This window comes from Pungitius pungitius, chromosome 17, assembly GCF_949316345.1.
Source record: "Pungitius pungitius chromosome 17, fPunPun2.1, whole genome shotgun sequence".
NCBI classification, from domain to species: Eukaryota; Metazoa; Chordata; class Actinopteri; order Perciformes; family Gasterosteidae; genus Pungitius; species Pungitius pungitius.
Genome location: NC_084916.1, coordinates 4,108,828 through 4,133,400, shown reverse-complemented (window position 1 = coordinate 4,133,400; position 24,573 = coordinate 4,108,828). Strand labels below are relative to the sequence as shown.

The 24,573-nt window shown below is 46.7% G+C and overlaps 1 protein-coding gene across 1 annotated transcript; it reads right to left on the bottom strand.

Moving 5' to 3' along the window:
* Positions 1–1,324: 1,324 nt before the first annotated feature.
* Positions 1,325–14,513, bottom strand: LOC134107052 (major histocompatibility complex class I-related gene protein-like). Its single transcript, XM_062558330.1, has 6 exons — positions 14,356–14,513; positions 11,931–12,197; positions 3,538–3,807; positions 2,791–3,087; positions 2,164–2,268; positions 1,325–1,779 (listed from the first exon to the last, which is right to left on the bottom strand). Exons 1-6 carry the CDS (start codon positions 14,423–14,425, stop codon positions 1,703–1,705), a joined length of 1,086 nt encoding a protein of 361 aa, XP_062414314.1. The 5' UTR covers positions 14,426–14,513; the 3' UTR covers positions 1,325–1,702.
* Positions 14,514–24,573: the final 10,060 nt, after the last annotated feature.

Sequence of the window (24,573 nt, the reverse complement as noted above, 5' to 3'; positions counted from 1 at the left end):
CCATTCTCTGTAAACCCTAGAGATGGTTGTGCGTGAAAATCCCAGTAGATTAGCAGTTTCTGAAATACTCAGACCAGCCCTTCTGGCACCAACAATCATGCCACGTTCAAAGTCACTCAAATCACCTTTCTTCCCCATACTGATGCTCGGTTTGAACTGCAGGAGATTGTCTTGACAATGTCTACATGCCTAAATGCACTGAGTTGCTGCCATGTGATTGGCTGCTTAGAAATTAAGTGTTAACGAGCAGTTGGACAGGTGTATATATATATATATTTATTCTTACTTAACAAAGCAGCAAATTATACAGGAGAGAAACCTAAATAATGTTATTGTCACAGCAGTTGAAGCGTTGTTACTTTAGGACGCCATAGTGTGTGACCTCCCAGCAGAGAAGCCTGGAGGAGTAACTGGTGTGTGTTTTCTCAACTAGGCGGAGACGCAGACCTTGGAGAAGCCTTGACTCAGTCAAGTTTCTTGTTTAAGGAAAAGTTAAATCCTCTTCAGATATTTGAAGGATCACTGCTTTGCTCCAACAATGTTTACTCTTCTTGCTCTTTTGTTGGACGTCTACAGGTCAAAGACTCGTCCATTTGTCCTCAGAGACAACAGAGGACACTGAATATTCACATCATTGTAGATTCTCCAACCACAACATGTGCTGATAAGACTCAGGATTTAGAAATGTTACTCTGTTATAATAAAATGATCTCAGGTGATGAGAGTCTTCCATCTGCAGCAACTCCCACATGCTTTAAAGCAGTAAAGTGAAGAACCTCACGTTTAGAGGTCAAAGGGCAACAACAACATGCATGTGATTGTGGCTGCAGTCACAGAGGGGAAGCACATGGAATCACAACAACACAAACATCTGGAGCAGTGGAGCATTTATTGAACAGCAAGACAAAGGAACAAAAAGGGAAAATGGAGCCACTTCATCTACAAAACCACAAGTGATTTAGAGCTTTACTGTTCAACTCCCACGAAAACAAGAAGAAACACGTCCATCGATCCTAAACAGCAGTAAGAAATTTTAAACTACATTTCAATCAATTACATGATTCAACCAGAAACCCAAACAGCAGAAGCATCAAAGAGTAAATCTGGTGGATTAGTTTGAGATGAACACACTCGTAACAAAGAGAAAACTAAATAATTTACCACAAACTACTTTGACTCCATTTGGATAAAGATGTGTTAGTGAGTTCCTAGAAGTTAATGTAAGAGCTTTAAATATCAGACTGTAACAGCTGGGTTACTAGGGGGGAACGTAATGACCCACAGGCACCTGTTCACCGTTGGTAATGGTCTTTATTATTTCTCCGGCTTGCTCTCGCCCCCACACTTCTCCCACTCGCTCCAGTCTCCCTCTTAAATACAGGGAAGCATTTCCTCAATTGGCCTCAGCTGGAGGTTCATCACCTCCAGCTGTCACCATTCCCCGAGCCACTCCCCCTCTCTCCTCCTCGGCAGCCGAGCCGAAACCACGCCCGCCACCACACAGACTTTATCTGAGGAGCTGATGTGAAGCTTTGTGTGTCTTTCTCTTAATAATCTCTCATATCTTTGTTGTAGAAAAAGTCAAAGAGTGTCTTTACATGAGAAGCTCCTTGTGCTCATACTGAGGGAAGCTTTGTGAAGCAGCAGCTGGGAATAGTTCATGTCCCACGTGGAGCTACTCACTGTGTGCAGGACGCTGACTTCAAGCTTTAGGATTCAGTTCCTCAGCGAGCTCAGAGCCTTCAATAGAAGAACGGAGTTTGTCTGAAGAGCGTTTGGCTGGAAAAAAAAGGAAAGAGAATTTTAGGGTCAGTGTTCTAACGGCTTCCTCCCAGTAGATACAATCTCAGTTTTTTATACCTATTTTCTCTTAAAATTACTATCTGATGAATGTGTAGAAACAACATCAACAACATTTAAGTGTCTGTCTACAAAACAAGTTTTGTCTTAACGTAGTATTGTCTAAAAGGTAAATTATACTAAACATATGAAGTATATAAGCTAATATGATTTAATAACATGTACATAGTAATACATCTTACAAAGATATGAATTTGCTTCTTCTAGTGATGACATCATGACATCATGTGACTGATGAAAAGCATCAACTCAAAGCCTAAAATCAAATGCTCCTCAACACTGGTCTCTGATTGGCTCTCTCACCGTTCCTATTTCTCTTATACACCAAGAATCCAACCACAGCAGCGATGAGGCCAAGAATAGCCACAGCAGCGATGATGATGATGAAGGTGAAGCCAGCAGGTTTCTCTGTGGAGCACAAAACAACCAAAGAGTCTCAAGATGAACAGATGAAGCAGGTCACAAAAGAAGATCCACTGAACACACACCATGTGACGTCATGTCTTCATGATGACTGAGACACATATTGGATGAACTTGACTCTGTCTGATTCACTGATGGATACATGGATTAATCCCAGGATTTACTCATCTTTAAGGGACCAGTAGTTGTGTGAATGCAGATTCTACAATGTTCCACATTACAATAGTTCACCATGGACTCAAATGAAGCTCTTACCTGGAATGACTTTACAAAAGGATGGTGAAAAAGAAACTTATTGACAAAGTCAAATATTGACACATTTGTGTATTAATGTCGACTAGTAAACAGAGTTCAGAACTCTTGCTGTGGTTTGATTCTTAAAATGACTACAAATAAAAACGACATGAAACAAATGTAAGAAAACACAACTTTCCAAATCCAAAAAACACAAAGTGAACAAAGTGAAGGTGTGCGTCCCTCCTTCACCGCTCCGGGTCTCAGACCTACCCGTGTTGGTCCTGGTCTTGTCCAGTTTGGTGACCATGTCCTCGTCCACACCAGACAGCTGGAACACACACTCGTACCTCCTCCAGTCTTCAGCAGGGACGGAGGACAGTTTCAGGTCAACCCTCATCTGGAAGGTGCCGTCGTGGTTGGGGAGGACCTCTCCGAGGTCCACGTCCTCATGGAGCTCCTCTCCATCTTTCCTCCAGAAGAGGGTGGCGCTGTCGGGGTAGAAACCTGTAGCGTGGCAGCTGACTGGAGAGGAGGGAGTCTTCTGGAGGAGAGACACTGAGGGACGCTCTGGAGACACAACAGAGGGACCGGTAAGAGGTCCTTTATTAATATTTAATGTGTATTAATATCACTCATCTTTGATGTAGTGTATTTAAATTGTATTTAAGTTTACTAAAAGAATGAAATGTCTCTAAAGTTTCATTGATTAAAGAAGGGAGAAAAACAGATGAGGGGTGAGACGGATTAGAAAGGGAGGAGGACAGTGTGAGAGAGTAAAGAGACAGCGAGACGGACAGAAACACAGCAGAGACAAAGACAGAATGGAGGGACAGAGTGGGGACAGGTGTGAGGGGGGAAGTGAGGGAGGGAATGCAGTGAAGGAGAGAAGGAGTTGAGGGGGGGAGACATGTGGGAGACACAGTGGGTCTCTGTGTGTTGCTGACACGTTGCTATGGCAACAACAGAAGATTTATGAGCATCGTGTCCATGGAAGGACATCAGGTCATGTGATCCTACCGGTTCTCGTCAGAGAGCTCCTCCCGTACTTCTTCAGCCACTCGGGACACAAATGAGTCAGGTGGTTCTTCTTATGTGCTATCAGAGCTCTGTCATTATCCCACTTGTGTTTGGTGATGACAGCCTGCGGTTTAGGAGCAATCCACTGCTCTGTCTGCAGGTCAAATGATATGAAGTCTTCTCCATCATAACCATGCTGATCATAACCCTTAACCTTGTTGGTCTCATCATCCCATTCACAGCTGTACATCCTCTGGTAAATGTGGACACCTGAGAGAGAGAGAGAGAGAGAGATTTGATTTTTTTTTGATTTTTTAAACAAACGCTTTATTTACATCTTTATAGTCTTTTCAAATTCAGACATGTTAAAAGTTCACGTTGTTTTGTTTTTCTTTAAAAATATACACCCTTCATTTTTTAAAAACTGGTGCAAACACCAACTCATTTTTGATCACAGAACAAACAACATTATTAAAACACCAATTCAATTCAATTCATTTTATTTTGTATAGCCCAAAATCGCAAATTTGCCTCAGAGGGCTTTACAGTCTGTACACATGCAACATCCTCTGTCCCGAAACCCTCACATCGGCACAGGAAAAACTCCCCAAAATATGAAAAAACCCTTCAATGGGGAAAAAAGGGAAGAAACCTTAGGGAGAACGTCAGAGGAGGGATCCCTCTCCCGGGATGGACAGACTGCAATGGATGTCATGTGTACAGAGCGTACACCAGCGTTGTTTAAAAGCGTCTACGTCTCCAATGTGCTTATAAAAACAAAACTCGAGGCCGAGCCTGGCCCTGATGTTCACCAGCCACACTGCCCTGGCTTCCTGCCCCTCTCCGTTCTTTACTTTGGCTTTCCGGCTCAGGTAGATGGCCATTTTTGCTTCCCCCGAGAGATAGTTAAGGAGCTGCCACTTTTCTTTTTCTGCTTTTTTGTAGGCAGCTCCCATGATAAAAATTTTCTCTGTAAAAACCACATTAAAAAGATTAAAAACCAATGTTAAAAGAGAGAAGAAACTCGCAAGTCTCTTGCACTCAGTAAAAACATGATAAATAGTCTCTCGGAGGTCACAGAAGGGGCACTTGCTCAGGACAGTGGGGTTGATGGCAGAAATAAAAGCGTTGGAGGCGACAGCACCATGTAAAATTCTCCACTGGAGGTCGGCAGTCCGTTTTTTTAGGGGAGGTTTGTATAAAATCCTCCACTGTGGGCCAGGTCCATTTTGTCCCAGTCTGTTTGACCACACAGTGGGTAGTCTGTTGCATAGTCCAGCCCGGTTTATGCCCTTCACACAGTTAAAATACAGAGTCTTCTTGTCTGCCTCATGTAGTGTTAGTGCCTCCGGGCGTGTTGTAGCGAGCAGGGGGCCGGTGAGGTCCCCCAGCCCCGGGCTCAAATAAATCTCGGGGAAAGGGTCTGCAGGGTCCGGCTCCAATAGGCTCTGGCTGTAGTTTTTGAGGAGGGTCCTTTCCTCTCCCGTCAGCCTCTGGTTCCACAGCTCAAGGACCATCCTTGCCACTCGGACGGAATGCAGTCCCAGTAGAGAGCCCAGGGCCGGGGCGTCGTTCAGCGTCGGCCCCACTGCGTCCACCAGCTGCTGCAGGCACAGGACTCGTGCTCTCAGCAGCGCCCCCATCAGGCCAGGGGTACCACTGCTGCAGATGTCTAGCTTCGCTGCATGAATCAAAGGTTCTCTCAACAACCAGTACAGAGAGGAAGACTGTGGGCACCTTTTACGCTTAAAAAGGGCCCAAGACTTAAAAACACCCTGATAAAACAGAGGTAGCCCATTTAGCTTTAAAACATTAGAATCAATTAAAAACAGAGCAGTATCCAGCCCCATGTTGTTTGCACGCCTGAAAATGCAGCTTGCCACGTCTCTCCACACTAAACCATCTGGACCTGTGAGGTATTTCTGTATAAACTGGAGTCTAAAAGTGGCCGTCCGGCTGGCCAGGTGGACGAGGCTCTGTCCCCCCTCCTCCCTGGCTAAAAACAGCACCCCTTGTGGCACCCAGTGTAGACCCCCCCAAAAAAAGTCTACCATTTTTTTTTGTATGTGGGCCAGGAAGCCCGAGGGAGGGTCTAAACAAGTGAGTCGGTGCCACAACTGAGATGCAATCAAGTTGTTTAAAACCAGAATTCTACCTTTAAAAGACATTTGAGGGAGCAGCCACTTCCACTTAGAAAGTTTCCCTTCAATTCTTTCTGTGACGCCCTCCCAATTCTTCTGGACCATGCTCTCTTGTCCGAGGTATATTCCCAGATATTTAAAACCGTCCTTCTTCCACACTATGTTCTGGGGAAGAACTGGGAGGCCGCCACGCCATTCACCGACAGCGAGGGCTTCACTTTTCTTCCAGTTCACCCTCGCTGTCGATGTTTTGCTAAACTTCTTTACAATGTCGGTTAAAAGGTCTGCATCCCTCTGGTTTTTAATAAAAACAACAACATCGTCGGCATACGCCGATAAAATCATTCTTCCTCTAAAACCAGGCAAAACCAGGCCTTCCAGGCTAGAGCGTATTTTTTCAAGGAGGGGTTCCAGGGAGAGTGCATAGAGCATCCCGGACAGAGCACAACCCTGCCGGACCCCTCTATACACTCTAAAAGGTGCACACAGACTTCCGTTTATCTTCAGCACACTCTCAACGTCCTTGTACAACACTTTGATCTTAGCTATAAAACCAGCGCTGAACCCATACTTCCCCATGACTTTCCAGAGGAAGTTGTGCTCAACGCGGTCAAAAGCCTTTTCCTGGTCTAGAGAAATCAGGCCAGTATTAATGCCCAATGAGCTGGAGACCTCCAAAACATCTCGAATGAGGTAGACATTATCTACCATGGACCTGCCGGGCACACAGTAGGTCTGGTCCCGATGGATGACCTGCTCCATAGCTTCCCTCAGCCTGGAGGCAAAGACTTTGGACAGAAGCTTGTAATCCACACACAGCAGGGACACAGGGCGCCAATTGCCGATGTCCTGCAGGTTTCCCTTTTTTGGCAGCAGTGTTATTATGGCTCTGCGGCAGGACATCGGCATGGAACCAGAGGCCAGACTCTCATTGAACACATCTAGTAGGTCCCCTGCAAGGATGTCCCAGAAAGTTTTATAAAATTCAGCTGTGAGGCCGTCAATGCCTGGTGCACGTCGTCCGTACATTCCCATCAAGGCGGTCCTCAGCTCCTCTACGGTTATGGGCTTGTCTAGCCACACGTTGGTCTCATCAGAGACTTGAGGTAGTTCGTCCCCGAACTCCTCTGTCAGTGGTTCCTCCCCCCTGTACTCACTGGCATACAGGGAGGAGAAAAACCCCACAGCTTGCCTTCGAATCTGGCATGGTTCCACAACTGGTTGCCCTGCGTCACCTAGCAGTGAGTGGATCACCCTCCCCTGCCCACTCTTCTTCTCCAGGCCGAAGAAGTAGCCAGAGGGAGTGTCCATCTCTGTGATGTTCTGGAATCGGGACCTGACCAGTGCACCCTGGACTTTAACATCAAACAGGTCGGCCAGAGCCATTTTTTTCCCTTTGAGGACTTCAATATGTCCTCGATCTTCTGTGGACTCGCTTAAACGCTCTAGTTCCACTATATCAGTTTCCAGGTCCTTCATAGATCTGGTGATGTCTCTGGTAACGTTGAAGGTGTGCTGTTGACAGAGGAGCCTAATCTCAATCTTACCATGATCCCACCATTGCCTAAGACTGCTAAAATCGCTCTTCCTCAGCCTAAAAACACCCCAGAAATATAAAAGGACCTCTCTAAAATTCTTAAAGTTAAAACTGAGTTAAAATGCCAATATGCACTTTTAGGTGAACAGTTTCCAATAAAAACATTACATAGAAGCAACGAATGATCGGTAAAACCAGCAGGGACAATATTGCACATCTTAAAAATATTAAAATGCTGCTTAAAAACATAAAAACGATCTAATCTGGCTAAGGAGATTCTACCTTCTCTAAAATGGGACCACGTGTACTGCCGACAGTCTGTGTGCATCCTTCTCCACACATCCACCAGGCCGTGAGAGTGGACCAGCTGCCTCAGAGCGTGCTGTGAAGCTGGATGTGGCTCTGCGTGATTACGGTCTTTTAATTCATTTTCCGTGCAGTTAAAATCCCCCCCAAGAATAAAAAATCCTCTGAGGCACAGCTATATAAAACATCATCAATTCTTTGTAAAAACAGCTTCCTTTCTGCACCGATTGTTGGGGCATACACATTGATAAAAACAACAGTAAAAAGGTCGAACCGCGCCTTGACTAAAAACAACCTCCCCTCGATGATGTGTTTGACCTCCAGTGACAAAAGATTAAAAGACCTGGAGAAGAGGAAGCCTACTCCTCCACTGAGGTTGGTGTTGTGGCTTAGGAGGACTTTCCCTTCCCACTCCTTCATCCAGTCGGCCTCGTTGGTGCTGTCGATATGGGTTTCTTGTAAGAAGAGAACATCAATACACTTAATTTTTTTTAATTCATAAATAGATGCTCTCTTTTCATCTCTGGCTCCATTCACATTTAAACTCCCAACTTTAAAAGTATTCATTGTGGGTAGGTATGCAGAAAAAAGTAAATAAATTAATAAAAATCAATAAATTAATTAAAACACACATTGGAGATTTCAACATTACCCTTCTTCAATGCTCTGCGTACTTTTGATAAGTTTTTTTAATCTAAAACCCTCCTGCTCAGTGAGGCCAGCCTCCTCCCTCCGACTCATGTGGTGTCTAGCAGAGGTGTAAAACAAGTTTAGGTCTGGAAAATAATCTATCACTTTTATTCCCTTTTTGCCTTTTGTTTTTTTCAAGAATGTTCCTATTCTTTCAGCGGTGTACATCTTCTGCTGCTGGCTGTTGCTAAAAAAAAACGTCGGCGCCTCACTGCAGTCTGAGAGCTCCCCTTCACTCTCGCTGTCCTCTGACTGCCTTTGTCCCCGACCCGTCTGTGGATCTTCCCCGCCCTTGCTGGCCTTGGCTTCGCTGCCTGTATTCTGGGCTTTTTTTTCCTTTCGGGGGCAGTTGTTTGCTCCCCTGCCTCCTCCTCCTCCATTTCAGCTTCCTCTACCTGTTCTGCCCACCCGCGCCCACTTGTACCTTCCCCAACTCCTCCGCCACCCTGCTCTGTTTCCTCTGCAGGCTCCCCATTCTTTTCACCCATTCCTTTCCTTTCCCCTCCATCCTCTCCATTTTCCACCACACCCAAAGCCTTCCCCCCACTTCCCTGGACACCATCACCATTCACACTCCTACTCATACTCACCCCGTGCAGGTCAGGCACAGCAGCGCTACCACTACGCCGCCTTGGCACAGAAACGGGCGCCGCAATCGCCCTTCCCCCGCCGGAGACGCGACCGCCGGGGGCCCGACTGGAGCGGCGTCCGCCAACCCAGTCTCCAAAAAAAGCGTGAAATAGCTACGTTGGTCCACCGTGATAAACGTAGTCATGTTACGTTTTCCCTCAAAATAACGTTACTATGTTACGTTTCTTTTGGCCCATTCATTTACATTGCTTTGCAAATAGGTCACGTGACTATCAAGTTTCCCGTTAGTGAAAAGAAAAACATGGCGGACGGTCAGCATAATCTCTGTGAAAAACACAATATTTTAAGAAAGCATCAGCATTTGTATGCATTTCGATGGCATTTCTAGCGAGAAGTATGCGTTATTCTTTCATAATCTTCTATCAGAGACTGTAGAAGACCTTCCGTTTATTCGTTTCTGCGAAGATTTGAGTGTCCCTTTGGGAAAGCGTGGCTACGCAACGCCTTTAACGGCGCATTATTAAAAAAACACTTCCAGTGGGGGCGTTACCGTAAAGAAGCGTTCAGCCTTAAAGCCACTAATCGCCAAACAAAACAAACTCAAAGCACTCGAATCACATTATGACTTTTTAAACATAAATTCCGTTATTCCGCCTAAAACTCTCGGTTGTTGTGTGAGTGCAACTTCCCCCCCCCGAACATTACGTCTTGTTTACATGGGAAAGGGGGGCGGGGCTTCGCCCTCAGAGCGGAGCGTCATTTCTCGCTCCACACGTCTCCTCTTTTTACTGGCCAGGAAAACGGGCGATCCATCCCACGTGGGTCTGGCTCCATTCCATTGGCTCTGACGAATCCATAGAGAGGCGGGACTTATAATTTGCCCGGCAAACGGAGAGATTTGAGCTGCATTGCTTGCCCTGTGCGTGAAGTGGCCGTGAGGCCTCCACTAAAGTCTCTCTCTATTTGTTCTGCTTTACTCAATAAAAGTAAAACCTTTACAGATATACTGTCCACACACTAGGCTAACATAACGGAGACTTCCAGGCTTCGTCCTTTATGTTTTATGGGGATAAAGCCCCTGTAAGTAGTTTTTTCCCAAGCAAATCTGAGTTTCTTCTTTTTTTGTGTGTCCCATACAAATATCAAAATATATATACTGATTTTGACATCCAAACACACTCACTTATGTTCCCTTTTATCATGACAACAAGAAATTTCAAGATATACCTTTTGCTTTCATAAATATGACAGTTTTAGTGTGTAAATGCCCAGCAGTGTACGGTCCGGGGGCCCCATGTTTTTCTTTTCACTAACGGGAAACTTGATAGTCACGTGACCTATTTGCAAAGCAATGTAAATGAATGGGCCAAAAGAAACGTAACATAGTAACGTTATTTTGAGGGAAAACGTAACATGACTACGTTTATCACGGTGGACCAACGTAGCTATTTCACGCTTTTTTTGGAGACTGGGTTGCGTCCGCCGGGGGTCCGACCGGAGCGGCGTCCGTCGCGCCCCCCGCCGGAGACGCGACAGCCGGGGGCCGGACCGGAGCGGCGTCCGCCGCGCCCCCGACCGGAGACGCGTCCGCCGCCGGAGACGCGCCCGCCGCGCCCCCCGCCGGAGACGCGTCCGCCGCAGCCCCCGCGGCCGCACCCGGGCCAGGTGGAGCAGGGACCCCCCGCCTCGGACAGGCTCTCACGGAGTGCCCCTCCTCACCGCAACCGAAGCATTTCATCAACGAGGATGTTGCAAAAATCACGTATTCATAATCATCTACCTTAACATGGAAGCGGAGGTTGAGCTCTACATTCCGGTTGTTAAGGATCATATACAGGTGTCTGCGGTGAGACACTACGTGCTTCAGCAACGGAGACTTACATCCAGACAAGATCTTTTTGATCGGTGAAACCAACTTTCCGTGTCTAGAGAGCTCTCTGCTGAGGAACTCGTCGGTAATAAATGGAGGGACATTGGACAAAACAATTCTTGTTGCCGGTTGCGTTAGCGGCAACACCTGCACAAACAAATCATTCACCGTGAGGCCTGTCTCGACGACGCGGTTCACCTTCTCCACCTGGTCCAGGAAGATGACCACGGCGCCGTTCATGCGGGAGGCCGATTTAACGCTGCCGTGCCCGACCTTCTCCCCCACAGCCAACCCGATGTCCTCTACGCTACACGTGAAGTCAGCGGCGATCTTGATGCCGTGCTTCCTCGTGAGCTTGGACAACGTGTCTCCATTTACCATGGCGTCTAGAGACGCCGACCGGCGAGACACCGGCAGGAGAAAAAGAAACCACCAAATAAAGAACCCAAAGACTAAACCCTCAACTAAGGTGAAAAACAAGCCATTAACCACATTAAATTAAATATATATAACTAAGAAGAAAAACAATGTAAGAAAATCGCTCAATTCGCCACTCGCCCACACACGCTCACACACACTCACTCCCAGCATGCACCGAGAGAGAGAGAGAGAGAGAGAGAGAGAGAGAACATGTTAAGCTATTTGCTTGATAAAAGACTTTAGTCATCCTCTGATTATAAACATTCATGTTGATTCATATAAATAATTCATCATCTAATTGATTGATGTTTCAACACTAAAATCACTGAATGTTTCTTATAAACACTGCAGTCCACTTTAGTTCATGAACTCTCATCTGTATCATACTCCAGATTTCGGGCTCACACTAATAATTCTAGTCTTTGCAGATGATGTCATAACTATTTTGAATGAATCCATGAATTGTTCACACTGTAAAATGTCAGAGAGGCTGATGAAACCTTGGAAGTGCTTCTTTAGTGGGAACAACACTGAGCAGTATTTCATTCATCACCATTTCAAACAGACAAAGAGGAACAAGTCGTCTCAGTGAGAAACCTCAACTAGAAAATGTTGGACGTCATCTGATAAAAACCTGGAATGAAAAACTGCAGCATCGACTCCCTGAGATCAAGTAAAGCTCATCTAATGGGAAAAGTATTCATTATGTTTATATACTTTATAAAAAACTTGTTTCAGTCAAGAAAAGACCTCAAACTGTTTAATGTGTGTGTGTGTGTGTTTATGTACTAACATAAAGGACACAAATATAAACATAAAGCGTGAAACATAAACAAACCTCCAGTTTGGTTGAAGCGTTGTTTTACTGTTTCAATGTTGGCTTTGAAGACCTGCTGGTGGCCCATAAGGATCTTAGTCCCCCTCTCCCAGTACTGAGGATCCTCCTCTGTGACTCTGCTCATCCAGTTCTGTCTGAATTCTGCTCTCCTGGTGTTACTGTCATAGTGATAAATCTCTACTTCATCCACCAGCCCAACAGACACAAACTCTGGGAAGTTTGGGACTCCAGAGGACGCAGTGAAGAGATACTTCAGAGAGTGAATCCCTGGAACCAAAAAGGAATCATTTTCACTTCTGATGTCACACTTTAATAAATCAATAATGATGTTGTTTTCCTGCACACAGAAATAAAAAAAACACAGAACATCCAAGACACCCTGATAACATCTGCTGTGTTTAACAACTCAATAAATACACAAATAAATGTTTACTTTGATATTTATGATGATTCAGCTTTTAAAAACATTATATTCTGAAATGAAATATTAAATAAATTGCTTATTGAGATCATCATTTCTGACAATTCTGGTTTGTAAAACCACATTAATTGTTATTGTATAATGTTCCTTATATTTACATTTAATTTGATCGTTTACATCAAACTATTTTATGTCATAAATTGTGACCTCAGACGTTTCTTCTTGTGAGGTTTTAAACATTAACTTTGAACTCTGAGTTTCTTGAAGTGAAGTAGCAGCACAAACAAGTTCAAAGGTCATTTATTTCTGTTTATATTCTATATGATTAAAATATTTATTCATTCTGTTCTTTTTTGGATTCAACTGTCAAGAAACAACAAACAAATCTGACCAGCTTCTTGTGTATTTCTATATTTAAGCTTAACTTTAGAATATCTTTATAAAAAACTAAAGTATAAACACAAGGACACAGATTTAAATGTAAGAAACGTCTCCTCAGTGATTTGTGACTGACTGACATCCCTTTTTTTCACTGGTCGCTGCCTTCACTTTCACATACAACACAGTTGGTGATCTGTTCACTGGTGCACTTGATGTTTTACTTTCATTTCAGCTTTTCTTTTTTATTCTACATCCCCTTATCCTTTAGCCTTTGATTTTATACTGCCGAGTTAAATTGTAATTTAAACATTCCATTTCTCTTGCATGTTATTTGTCTTGTTGTCCATTGTCTCATTGTCTTACTGTCCAATGTCATGCACCAAACACCATGTCAAATTCCTTGCATGTCTAAATGTTACGGATTTATTTGACTTTCGATCAGCTGGATGAAAAGAATCTAAGAAGATTAGAATATTATTCTAAAGTCTCAGCACAGTAAACTCACTGGTTGTCCTTGATCTACAAGGCTCTCCTCGGTATGGTCCCGTCTTATCTATGTTCACTCCTCCGTGGAGCAGAGAACCGGTACGCTTTAAGGTCCAGCGACATTTACTGCTTGTACATTCCACGAGTGCGGACTGAATTGGGGATAAAAGCATTCAGTTTTTCCGCCCCATCAACATGGAACAATCTCCAGGCTGACCTGAAATTCTCTCAACTTGTGTCTTTTAATGTTTTCCGACGTCTCCAAATGGACAGACAACAAAAATCTAATCAACGGTGCCTCTGCTTTTGACCATTTTTTCTTTGTATTTTAGTTTTTAACTTAATTTGTATTGTGGTTTTAGTCATGTCATGTATATGTATTTTATGGCTGTTTTTTAACGACGTGTGCTGCTGCCTTCTTGGCCCGGTCGCCCTTGAAAATGAGATCTCAATCTCAATGGGACTTTTACCTGGTAAAATAAAGGTAAAATAAAAAAAAATAAAAAAAAATGTTTTTTAATCTGTCAGAGAATAAATCTATTTCCTGATAATGCATCAAATACTGCAGAGAGATGCTGGACATTTGAGAGTCATTCTGACATCAATAAAGTCTAAATATCAAATATTTTAGCTGATAGCATTTTTTAATATAAACACATGAGCTAAACTCACTGGATTCAGATGGATAAGTTGTTGTTTTTGTGACTGAGACACAAACTAAGAGTTTAAAATCAACTTTGAGCTCAGACTGAGTTTGACATTTCTTCACTTCTTTCTTCTCACTCATGAGACAACAAGCTGATGTCTACAAGGAATATTGATGACTGATTCATCGGTCCAGATTGACCAAACAGCGTCAGTGTGACGTCATCTGTGACGTGCCGCGTCATGTCTGCTAAAAGAGCGGTCCCTCCGTTTAATGTCCCGAAGACAGAGACAGCAGAGTGAGACAAACACACTTCTGTCCTTTACACAAACTCACGAGAGGAAACACGCGCGCACTTTGACAACATTTGTTACTTTTTACAACTTTGTCTGACGTCATCAAGAAACATCAGAGACACTTCACCTGATGACTGCAGCCTATGAGGACACGAAGCGTCTCTTCTTCTACAATTAAACAAAGCGTTAACTCACGTGGTGCAGCGGCGTGAAGGCTTATCATCAGGAGAGCCAGAACCGAGCTCTGCGCACCGAGACGTCGCATTTTAAGTTCCGCTTGTTTTACCGGGAAGGAGAAAAGGTTTCACCGTCCGTTCTGTTCCGGGATCAGTCCTCAACTGAGGGAGGAGGAGGTGGACCGCTTCTTCTTCTTCTTCTTCTTTGGGATTTTACGGCAGCCGGCATCCAATGAGTTGCATTGCTGCTGTTACAGGTCTCAGGATGAGAGAGCCTGATGACAGACTTGTGCCTGAGGAAAGTAGAAATAAATTACACCAGCAGACGTGTGGCTTCTTCTATCAGCGTCTCCTCAAGCAATGATATTTATTTCACCATTGAAGTGAAAGCAAGCATATACAAATGTCTACATTTTCGCCTGACAACATACTTCAAAGATACAAACAATACAAATTCACAGACCAAACCATAGAGGCTTGCATTAATACTCTGGATTAAATCCGTACTTTTGGTCCAAATAACCGTGACTTTGGCAAGGTGCCCACACTACTGTGGTGTATGTGAGAAGGACGCCATTGAAGATGGCGGCGCTGCTTCTGATACAGCAAACGGCTAACACGTGCTAACAAACATTTTAAATACATTTTGCAGTCACATGAATTAGCATATGAAATCTGAGTCAACCTAACATCACATCACATAACAAAACATAACAAATTGATTGGTTTGATTACAAAGGAAAAGTATAGCGTTTACGAGCCAGATAGAACAAGGAGGTAAACAGGGCTACTATCATTCTAGCTAGCTCTCGACAGTGGGTCCTTCTTAACAACGTAGCGTTAGCTACTGAATAAAACCAAATTGTCCCTAAGAATTGCAGGTGGTTAATGTCGAACTTCTAAAAGTTGTTTACCCATATTGGTAAGTGCACTTTACTGGTTACTGACCTGAGGAAAGTAGAAATAAATTACACCAGCAGACGTGTGGCTTCTTCTATCAGCGTCTCCTCAAGCAATGAGACGCTGCACGCACAAATACAGAGTTAGGACCCCGAGGCGAAGCCACAACGCTGCACTGCCACCTACTGGGCATAGATAGCGCCACACACAATGACGAAACGTTCATTTAAATGAATAAGAATTAAACCCAAATGTGACCATACACCGTGTGTGCGTCACACTGCCATCTATGGGCCTATCCCACTATTGCTTTACACTCTGTCATACACTCCAGCATCTCTCAAAAATTTAACAAGGCATTTCTTTCCCCACTCGCTTACTCCTAGAATATTTTCCAGAGTTAGATCTTCCACGCCAATTTCTCTCAGTCCTGAGAATAGCTCCTGCCTTTGCCGGTCATACTTCCTACACAACATCAGCACATGCTCCACTGTCTCAGGTTCCATACATGAGCACAGGCCACTCTGATGCTTTCCTATAATATATAAAGTGCTGTTCAGTCCTGTGTGACCAATTCTCATTCTAGCCATAGTAACCTGCTCTTTACGACTGCCCCCCCCTCTGCTTTTATTGATATTAACCGTAGCATGTACCCTGAATAGCTGCCTCCCTTTGGCTTCCTGCTCCCATACTTGCTGCCACTTTAGCATTGTTTCCTGCCACACTACACTTTTACCTTCTGCCTTAGATAGGCTTAAATTTACCTCTATAACCTCTTTTTGAGCAGCCCTTTTCGCCAATTTATCAGCCTTTTCGTTATACGTAATGCCTACATGAGCTGGAACTTGCAGCCATATAAATACTCTGCCTCACCTCGATTTCGTTCCTTTCAACATCCATTGTTTCCTGATCTGACCTAAAATATCAATCACTTATTTCTATAAATCTCTCCCATTCTGCTTTATTGAACATCCACCTTCCATACCGAACTTCTGTGCTCCCCCTTACCTCAACATTCAGTTTACATATGACTGGGTAGTGGTCACTTCCAAAAGTGCCGTCTTTATACACTTCCCACTCACATTTTAAAGCCAGCCTGCTAGACACAAGTGTAAGGTCTAATACTGACTCCCTGCCCGATCTAACATCTATCCTAGTCTTTCTACCATCATTCATACACACTAACTTCCTATCATTCATTATCTCCTCAATCACCTGTCCATTATTATCTGTCTTATCCCCCCCCCACACTGTGTTGTGAGCATTAAAATCTCCACACCATACAACATTATCCCTATCCTGGCCTTCTATTTCCTCCATTTCTTTTACTTCTGGCTGACGTCCAGGAGGAGGGGGCCACGCTGGACTACGAGGGCTTGCACCAGAGAGGGAATGCGTCCCTGATCCTGCGGGAGGCTGAAGTGCGTCACTCGGGCTTGTATATTTGTACGGTGTATCTGCCCCACCTCGTGGCTCAGGTGACCATGGAGCTCCAGGTTGTAGGTGAGGGAAAAGGGACGCTGTTGTTGTTTAGTACCTGCTGTCATACGAGGCTGAAATGAAGAGTTCATAAGCTCCAGAAGAACCGAGAATCCATCGCACCACATTGTTATTAACTTTCTCTTACTGTCTCTCTTTGTCTTTGCTCCTCTCTTCTCCCTCTTGTTCCCAGAACCTCCATCCCTCTCCATCCACCCGTCCCCTCTGCCCCTCGCAGTCCCCGGCCAGTCTTTGGCGGTCCAGTGTGAGGCGTCTGGCTTCGCCCCCCTCGGCCTGGAGCTGAGCTGGGAGTTCAAAGGCTCCGATGGGAGGTCCAGGCCTCTGGGGTCGGGCAGCTTGACGGGCCACCGGGAGGCCTGAGACGGAACCTACAGCCAGAGCACCCGGCTGGAGCTCGACTCCACCCAGCTGGACCTGGGCCCAGGAGGGGAACTCACCTGTGTGGCTGTCCATCTCGGGGGCCCCCGACGGGCCAGCGTGGCCCTCAACCGCATTGGTAATGCTGGAGAATGTGCCGAGTTCTTTATGAAGCACCTTTGGTGGACTTTGTCTAATGAAAGAGGCCCAGTGGGGATTTTTCTGCACATGGCCAGTGTTTGTGGAACGAGAAAAGGATTGACGTTAAACTGTCCACACGTTGTTGTGAAGGTTGTTTATTATGAGATTTTTATTATTTTTAAGTTTTTTCCTGGTTGTAAAGGAAGCATTCCAGTTAGGTGATGTCATCTTTTGTTAAACAGTGCTGATAACATCTGACCTTCTTAGTATAAAACGTGGAATAAAAGGAGCTCGTATTATCAACAGAGTGAGGAGCTCACAATGCTGGCGTATACAGCTTATGACTGCTGTTTGCCCAGTAATGACATCCTCCACATCTACTATATATGTGATGGCCTCTGTGGAATATGGAAGTCTTTAAATAAAAGACTTGAATCCAGCTGGTCCACTAAGATGGACGTCCATGTGTAGGAAGTATTTAAGGCTTGAACTCCTCTCTTGTCCTGTCAGGGTTCAGCTCCCCCTCCATCGAGGACTCCATGGCGATGGTGGGTGTGGCGCTGGTGCTCTACGGTCTCATCAAGTTTGTCTCTTGGACCGTCACCAGCTCAGGTAACAAAGAACCCAGACACAAAGCCACGTGTACAAACTAAGAATTGATTGATTGATTTGAAACTACAAGACAGATTGATACTGTCTCACCCTTTTCATTTAATTATATTGATTAATAAGATATTTTAAATCCGTTTGTGTGACTCTTCATCTTTTTACTGCACAGGCTCAGATGAGGCTGGTCAACAAGAAAAGGTGATGATGCTTTTTAAACTATTAACTAATCCCAAATGTATGTTCCTGGATGCTTTCACCCAGACCGCTGGTCCACTCATGTCACGGTTTGGTTCTGCTCTATGTCTTATTTTGTAGTTTTCATGTCTCTCGTGTTCCTGGGTAACTTCACTTCCTGCCTTGTCTTGTGATTGCGTGATTGTCTCCACCTGTGTCCAATCACCTGCACCTCCCTTGTGTATTTAAGCCCTGTGTGCCAGTTGTCCTTTGTCCCGTCATTGTCAAATGTCTCCCGTGGTTGGAGCACATCGGTTTTTGTTTTTTTGGAATAAAGAGCACTTCTCGTGGAAGACCCTGCGTCTGAGTCCTGCCTTCCTGCCTGCTTCCGCCTGCACCCCAGCCCGATCCTGACAGAATGACGCGACCACAAAGGGACTCAGCAGGAGTCAAGTTTGTGAACCTGTTTTTGGGAACCCGTCTGGCCTTTGGTGGGCCCCGCAGCGTGCAGCAGGCCGCCCGGCGCAACGCCAACCCCGGCTCGCCAGCAGGCTCCGGGCAGCGTTCCGGTCACCGTCCTCGCCGCTCCTGCCGCCCCACGCTGACCTCAGGGGAGGTCACCACCGGGCATTTTCCGGCCCCGAGACGCTCGCCTCCGCCCGTTCCGGCCCCCAGAGTCTCGCCTCCGCCCGTTCCGGCCCCCAGAGTCTCCCCTCCGCCCGTTCCGGCCCCCAGAGTCTCCCCTCCGCCCGTTCCGGCCCCCAGAGTCTCGCCTCCGCCCGTTCCGGCCCCCAGACTCCAGTCTCCGCCCCCGTCCCCACGGCCCCTGACCATGACCCCTCCCTCCCACCCTCTTGGGACCGCCTGGAAGTCGGCCCTTGAAGGGTGGGTGGGGTCAGGGGTTGGGCCAGCGCCCCTCGCCACGACGACGCCGGAGCCGCACAGCAATGCGCCCCCCGCCACGATGCCGCCGCAGCCGCACAGCTCGGCGCCCCCCGCCACGACGACGCCGGAGCCGCACAGCTCGGCGCCCCCCGCCACGACAACACCGCACAGCTCGGCGCCCCACGCCACGACGACGCCGGAGCCGCACAGCTCGGCGCCCCCCGCCACGACGACGCCGGAGCCGCACCGCCCGGCGCCCCCCGAGACCCTGAGGCCCGGCCGCCGACCCGGCAGACCCCCCGAGACCCTGAGGCCCGGCCGCCAACCCGGCAGACCCCCCGAGACCCTGAGGCCCGGCCGCCAACCTGGCAGACCCCCCGAGACCCTGAGGCCCGGCCGCCGACCCGGCAGACCCCCAGAGCCCCCCTACGCCCGGCCGCCGCCCCGGCAGGCCGCCGGACCATAGCTGTCGGGTCCCTACCCTCCCGCCCCTTGTCTGATTTTCATGGTTCTGCCCCCCTTTAGGACCGTCTGGAATTCGGTCCTTGAGGGGGGGGTTCTGTCACGGTTTGGTTCTGCTCTATGTCTTATTTTGTAGTTTTCATGTCTCTCGTGTTCCTGGGTAACTTCACTTCCTGCCTTGTCTTGTGATTGCGTGATTGTCTCCACCTGTGTCCAATCACCTGCACCTCCCTTGTGTATTTAAGCCCTGTGTGCCAGTTGTCCTTTGTCCCGTCATTGTCAAATGTCTCCCGTGGTTGGAGCACGTCGGTTTTTGTTTTTTTGGAATAAAGAGCACTTCTCGTGGAAGACCCTGCGTCTGAGTCCTGCCTTCCTGCCTGCTTCCGCCTGCACCCCAGCCCGATCCTGACAACTCATACTTTATTATAACCCTGAAGAGGCTCCTGCTTGTTTTGCACGTCTCAATCAATAATGACTTCTACTCCTTCCACTTACAGAAGGACAAGTGAAGAAGACTGAAGTCCACTGCTGGGAAGTGTCCAACAGAACCAACCGAGCCGCCTGTTTTTGGTTCTAAGGCATCAGTGAGGAAGGGCCTATGTTTTAAAGTATAGTATATATATATATATATATATATATATATATAGTGCATCTTGTCACCCTTGAAAGGGGCAAACTTAGAGGAGTATTTTTGTGGAAGATGCTTCATTATGAATCTCCTTTATATTTAAGAAATAAAACTAAAATGATATCTTTTGTAAAGAGTACATGACAGATAAATAAATATAAAACCCACAAAATCCTCTTTTTGTAAATATTGAAAAAGAAATGTATGTGTATTGTGATATTTTGGTTTGTTGTTTGTGTATTGATCTCATTATGTGTCTGTAGGAATGCTTCAACAGCCTGGAGTATTGCACAATCAAATATATACAGTTTTGAGGAAACATATTTCTATCACAAAGAAATTTAGAAATTCTAAATTAGTGTTTAAATTCAGATTCTAATTAGTCCGCATCTGAAATGAAATATTTCTACATTTCTTTCTCAACCTTTTGCTGGTAGTTTCCTGTTTTAAATGATCATCAAGCCTGCTGGTGTGATATAATGTTGGAAAATAAACTTTAAATGATTATCCGTGGATTTAAGATAGTATAATTGGCAAATCTGTTCATATACATATTTTAAAAGACTTGGTTTTGGTTTTGATGTTTTTGTTTTTGGACTTTTAGGTCTGCAGGGATGAGACATATTTATTACAGTTTTTCTCGATTGTTTAGACACATTTTCCTAAAGCATGCCTCATACTCTCAGAACTCTACACACAAATCAAAAAACACACACACAATGGGCAAAACGCAAAACCCCTCAATACTCCTGAAAATCGCTCAGCATGTCCAATCCAGCCATGAAAAGCATAAACTGCTTTATCTCCACATAGCTTGGAGAAGGGGGATATGCGTTTGTGGATTTCAGTCACACACGTTCCATCTCCAGGCAGAAAAGAATTTCTCAATAGCTTTTGTCAACCAAAGTGATCAGAGTTTACGGTCCTTGGCCTTCCTCGTCCTTGTCCTCCTCCTCCTCGGCCTCTTACTCTCACTCCTCTGGCTCTGTTTCTAATGTTGTCATCCATTGCTCCAAAACAGAAGAGCTCACCTGTTGCCCTTTTATGCTAAAGCTCCGATTCCTAATTGTAACACTGTGTGACAGGTGTTTTCCCATGTGACGAGTCAGTGTGCTTAGTAGGGCAATTGACTTTAGAATTTTGAGTGAAAGTGTTTTTCTTGTGAAAACAAAAATTTCTTCTTCCTTGTCCTCTTTTGGCTCCTCCTTGTCCTCTTCCTCAAACTTCATCTAACCTTCTCGCTTCTTCAATTCCACGTCCTCTTCCTCCAACTTCTTCACCTCCTCGGCCTCCTCTGATCTCACTCTTCTCACTCTTACTGCTCCTTCCATTGTACTCCACACAGACAGCTCACCTGTGGCTTATTTATAGTGCTTAGGCTGATTGCAAAGTGAACTAATAATCTAAAACAAAGCAAAATAGTGTTAATGATAGCCATACATGTGTCTAATTTTGCTAGGAGTGTGTTGGAAATTTGGTAATTGAGTGTAAGCAGTCAGTTGTGTTTAAAAGTTCTGCAAAAAGAGTGAATTATGCCTACAGTTTTGCAAAGTGTGTGTTACAAAATTGCAAACTGAGTGAAAAGCAGTGTTTGTACTTTTAGTTTTGCAAACTCAGTGAGTGGTTTTGCTAAACATATTAATAGTTTTAGAAAATGTGCTACAAGAATCACGATTAGCGCTTAAGAATTCAGAAAAAACACTAGTGTGTTCCCCCTGATCTGAAAGTGTACGCATATGATGCATGATTATGTGTCATTTTGTCATCAGTTACATTTTGACAAAGGAATGTTAGGTTTGGATTGTAGAGTTTGGGTTTTTTATAGTGGTTTCAATTTGACACAGATGTGAATGGTATATTTCCCAGTGTTGTGTCATGTTTACTTGTGTGTGAGTTTTGGGACAATGAGCAAAGTTTTGCAAAATGTGTTCAAGCAACAGTCAAAAACTGTAAACACATTTAAATGTATCAAATGTAATCAACGTGAGCACAAGTAAGTTGTAAAAAAACAGAAGCATAAACTATGTCACAATCGGGTGGGTGCAGGTTGAAGGCAGGCAGGACTCAGGCTTCTCCAGGTTTCCAAAAGTGATCTTTATTCACCAAACAAATCCCAGGAACATGCACCAACGATGAGAAACATGGGCAATGACGCGACAAGGGACAACAGGCACACAGGGCTTGAATACACAAGGGAGGTGCAGGTGATTGGACACAGGTGGAATCAATCAGGCAATCACAGGACAGGACAGGAAGTGAAGCTCACCCAGAGACACGAGACACAAGAAAACTACAAAATAAGACAAGCAGACCCAAACCGTGACAGAACTCCCCCCTCAAGGACCGAATTCCAGACGGTCCTCAAGGGGAACAGAACCAGAGAAAAACAGACAAGGGGAGGGAGGGTGGGGACCCGACGATCCTAGACCGCGCAGGACACTCAGGGTGATGGCGGCCACTCGTCGGGTCTTTCGCGGGGCCGACCGCAACGGCGGCCGGGCCTCAGGGTTTCGGGGGGTCTGCCGGGGAGGCGGCCGGGCCTCAGGGTCTCGGGGGGTCTGCCGGGGAGGCGGCCGGGCCTGAGGGTCTCGGGGGGTCTGCCGGGGCGGCGGCCGGGCCTCAGGGACTCGGGGGGTCTGCCGGGGCGGCGGCCGGGCCTCAGGGTCTCGGGGGGGTCTGCCAGGGCGGCGGCCGGGCCTCAGGTTCTCGGGGCGCGCCGGGCGGTGCGGCTCAGGCGTCGTCGTGGCGGGGGGCGCCGAGCTGTGCGGCTCCGGCTGCATGGCGTGGGGCTCCGGCCCAACCCCTGACCCCACCCCCCCTTCAAGGACCGACTTCCAGGCGGTCCGAGGAGGGTGGGAGGTAGAGTGGGGGCCGGGACGGGCGCGGGAGGGAGACTGGGGGCCGGGACGGGCGGAGACGGGACTCTGGGGGGCCGGGACGGGCGGAGACGGGACTCTGGGGGGCCGGGACGGGCGGAGACGGAACTCTGGGGGGCCGGGACGGGCGGAGACGGGACTCTGGGGGGCCGGACGGGCGGGACGGGCGGAGACGGGACTCTGGGGGGCCGGGACGGGCTGGGGGGCGGGACGGGCGGAGACGGGACTTGCGGAGACGGGACTCTGGGGGGCGGGACTCGGGGGGTTCGTCGTCTTCTCCCCCCCGGTCTCCTTCTCCTTGGATTAAGGAGATCCCGGAGCCTGAAGCATTCCTCCTGGTAGCTTCTGGGGCCAACAACGACATTTGTTTTCCATTGAAAAATTGGGCTTCTCAAGTCGAGGTAGTCGGCCCCAGGTCGCTCCAGGAGTCCGCTGGCAAACCGGTGCCGGTGTTGCGCCGGGCAGCTCGCTGAACGCTGCGTGGACCCCCACGAGCCAGGCGAGTTCCCCAAAAAGGGCTGTTAGAATCGAAACCTGCTGAGTCCTTCTGTGGTCGCGTCATTCTGTCACAATCGGGTGGGTGCAGGTTGAAGGCAGGCAGGACTCAGACGCAGGCTTCTCCAGGTTTCCAAAAGTGATCTTTATTCACCAAACAAATCCCAGGACCGTGCACCAACACAGAGTGCACTCGCATTATTTAGTCTTTAAGAGCATTTTTGATTGGTTTATTATGATGGAGGCGGCTCCTTGTTTAGGACCCTCAGAGTCCCATTGGATCACAGGGACGTCCATCCCTTCAAGCTCTCGATCATCAGGCCTCTCGTTGTTCACAAGTTCACTGCATATCAGCATGTTTTGCGGTGCATGTGTTTACGTGTGAGAGCTAGGCTGCAGCCCCATATATGGACATGTTGGAGTTTCCTGTTTTTTCTACATTTGACCGTGAGAGTGCATGCAGCTTTTCATCTACATGTTTGTGTGCTCCAGCCAGACGCTGCCTCCACTCAGTAAAGCTTAAGCGATAGTTCTGGAAGGAAGACTCCCCTTTCACGGTGGGTTAATAGGGGTGGCTGGCGTCTTAGCTGTTTACAAACAGCGTAGGGGGCGGGGGAGGGTCGTTTCCACCAGTAACAAACAACCAACCAGAAGTGGCTATGGGTCGGGTGACCAATCATAGCATTGCTGTCAAACTTTTTAAGGAGTGATCTTGGCGGGTCCTGTCAGCTGTCATTTCAGGTCGGACCTGACGCAACCCTCCTTCACCCCAGGCACCTCCGGTCTAACAACAGGCAGCATCGGCCACTACAACTTCCTGGCGTCACCACCACCACCAATGTCTGGACTCTAGGGGGGAATTCTGGAGGAGCCGTACTGTACCGCCTCCCCCGATTATCCTGTTCGAGGATAGAGTCCAAATCGCCAAAGACTATAATTCTGTTTCATTCGTAATAAAGGGGTCTATTTGCAGAACGAGTCTCTCCTGATTGAACTGTTATTATTCCATTATTATTCAAGTGTAATTACAGTCTAGCGTGAGCATGCATGATTATATTTAATACTCAACAAGTGTGTTGGAAAAACTGGAATAATGTTCTACCACCATACGCCAGGAAGTCAGAGCTCTTCCACATTGAGGCACATTCTGGGTCCTCTGATAATCAACATGTTTGTGCGTCGATGTTATTACCAGCACCTGGGTTTTGTA

Bases quoted from the DNA above. Each gene is read 5' to 3' on its own strand.
- LOC134107052 (XM_062558330.1), bottom strand. From the start codon at position 14,425: ATGCGACGTCTCGGTGCGCAGAGCTCGGTTCTGGCTCTCCTGATGATA. The intron at 12,198-14,355 runs GTGAGTTAACGC...TTTTGGTTCCAG, and splicing joins CCTTCACGCCGCTGCACCAC to GGATTCACTCTCTGAAGTAT. The intron at 1,780-2,163 runs GTGAGAGAGCCA...TTTTTTTTCCAG, and splicing joins GTATAAGAGAAATAGGAACG to CCAAACGCTCTTCAGACAAA.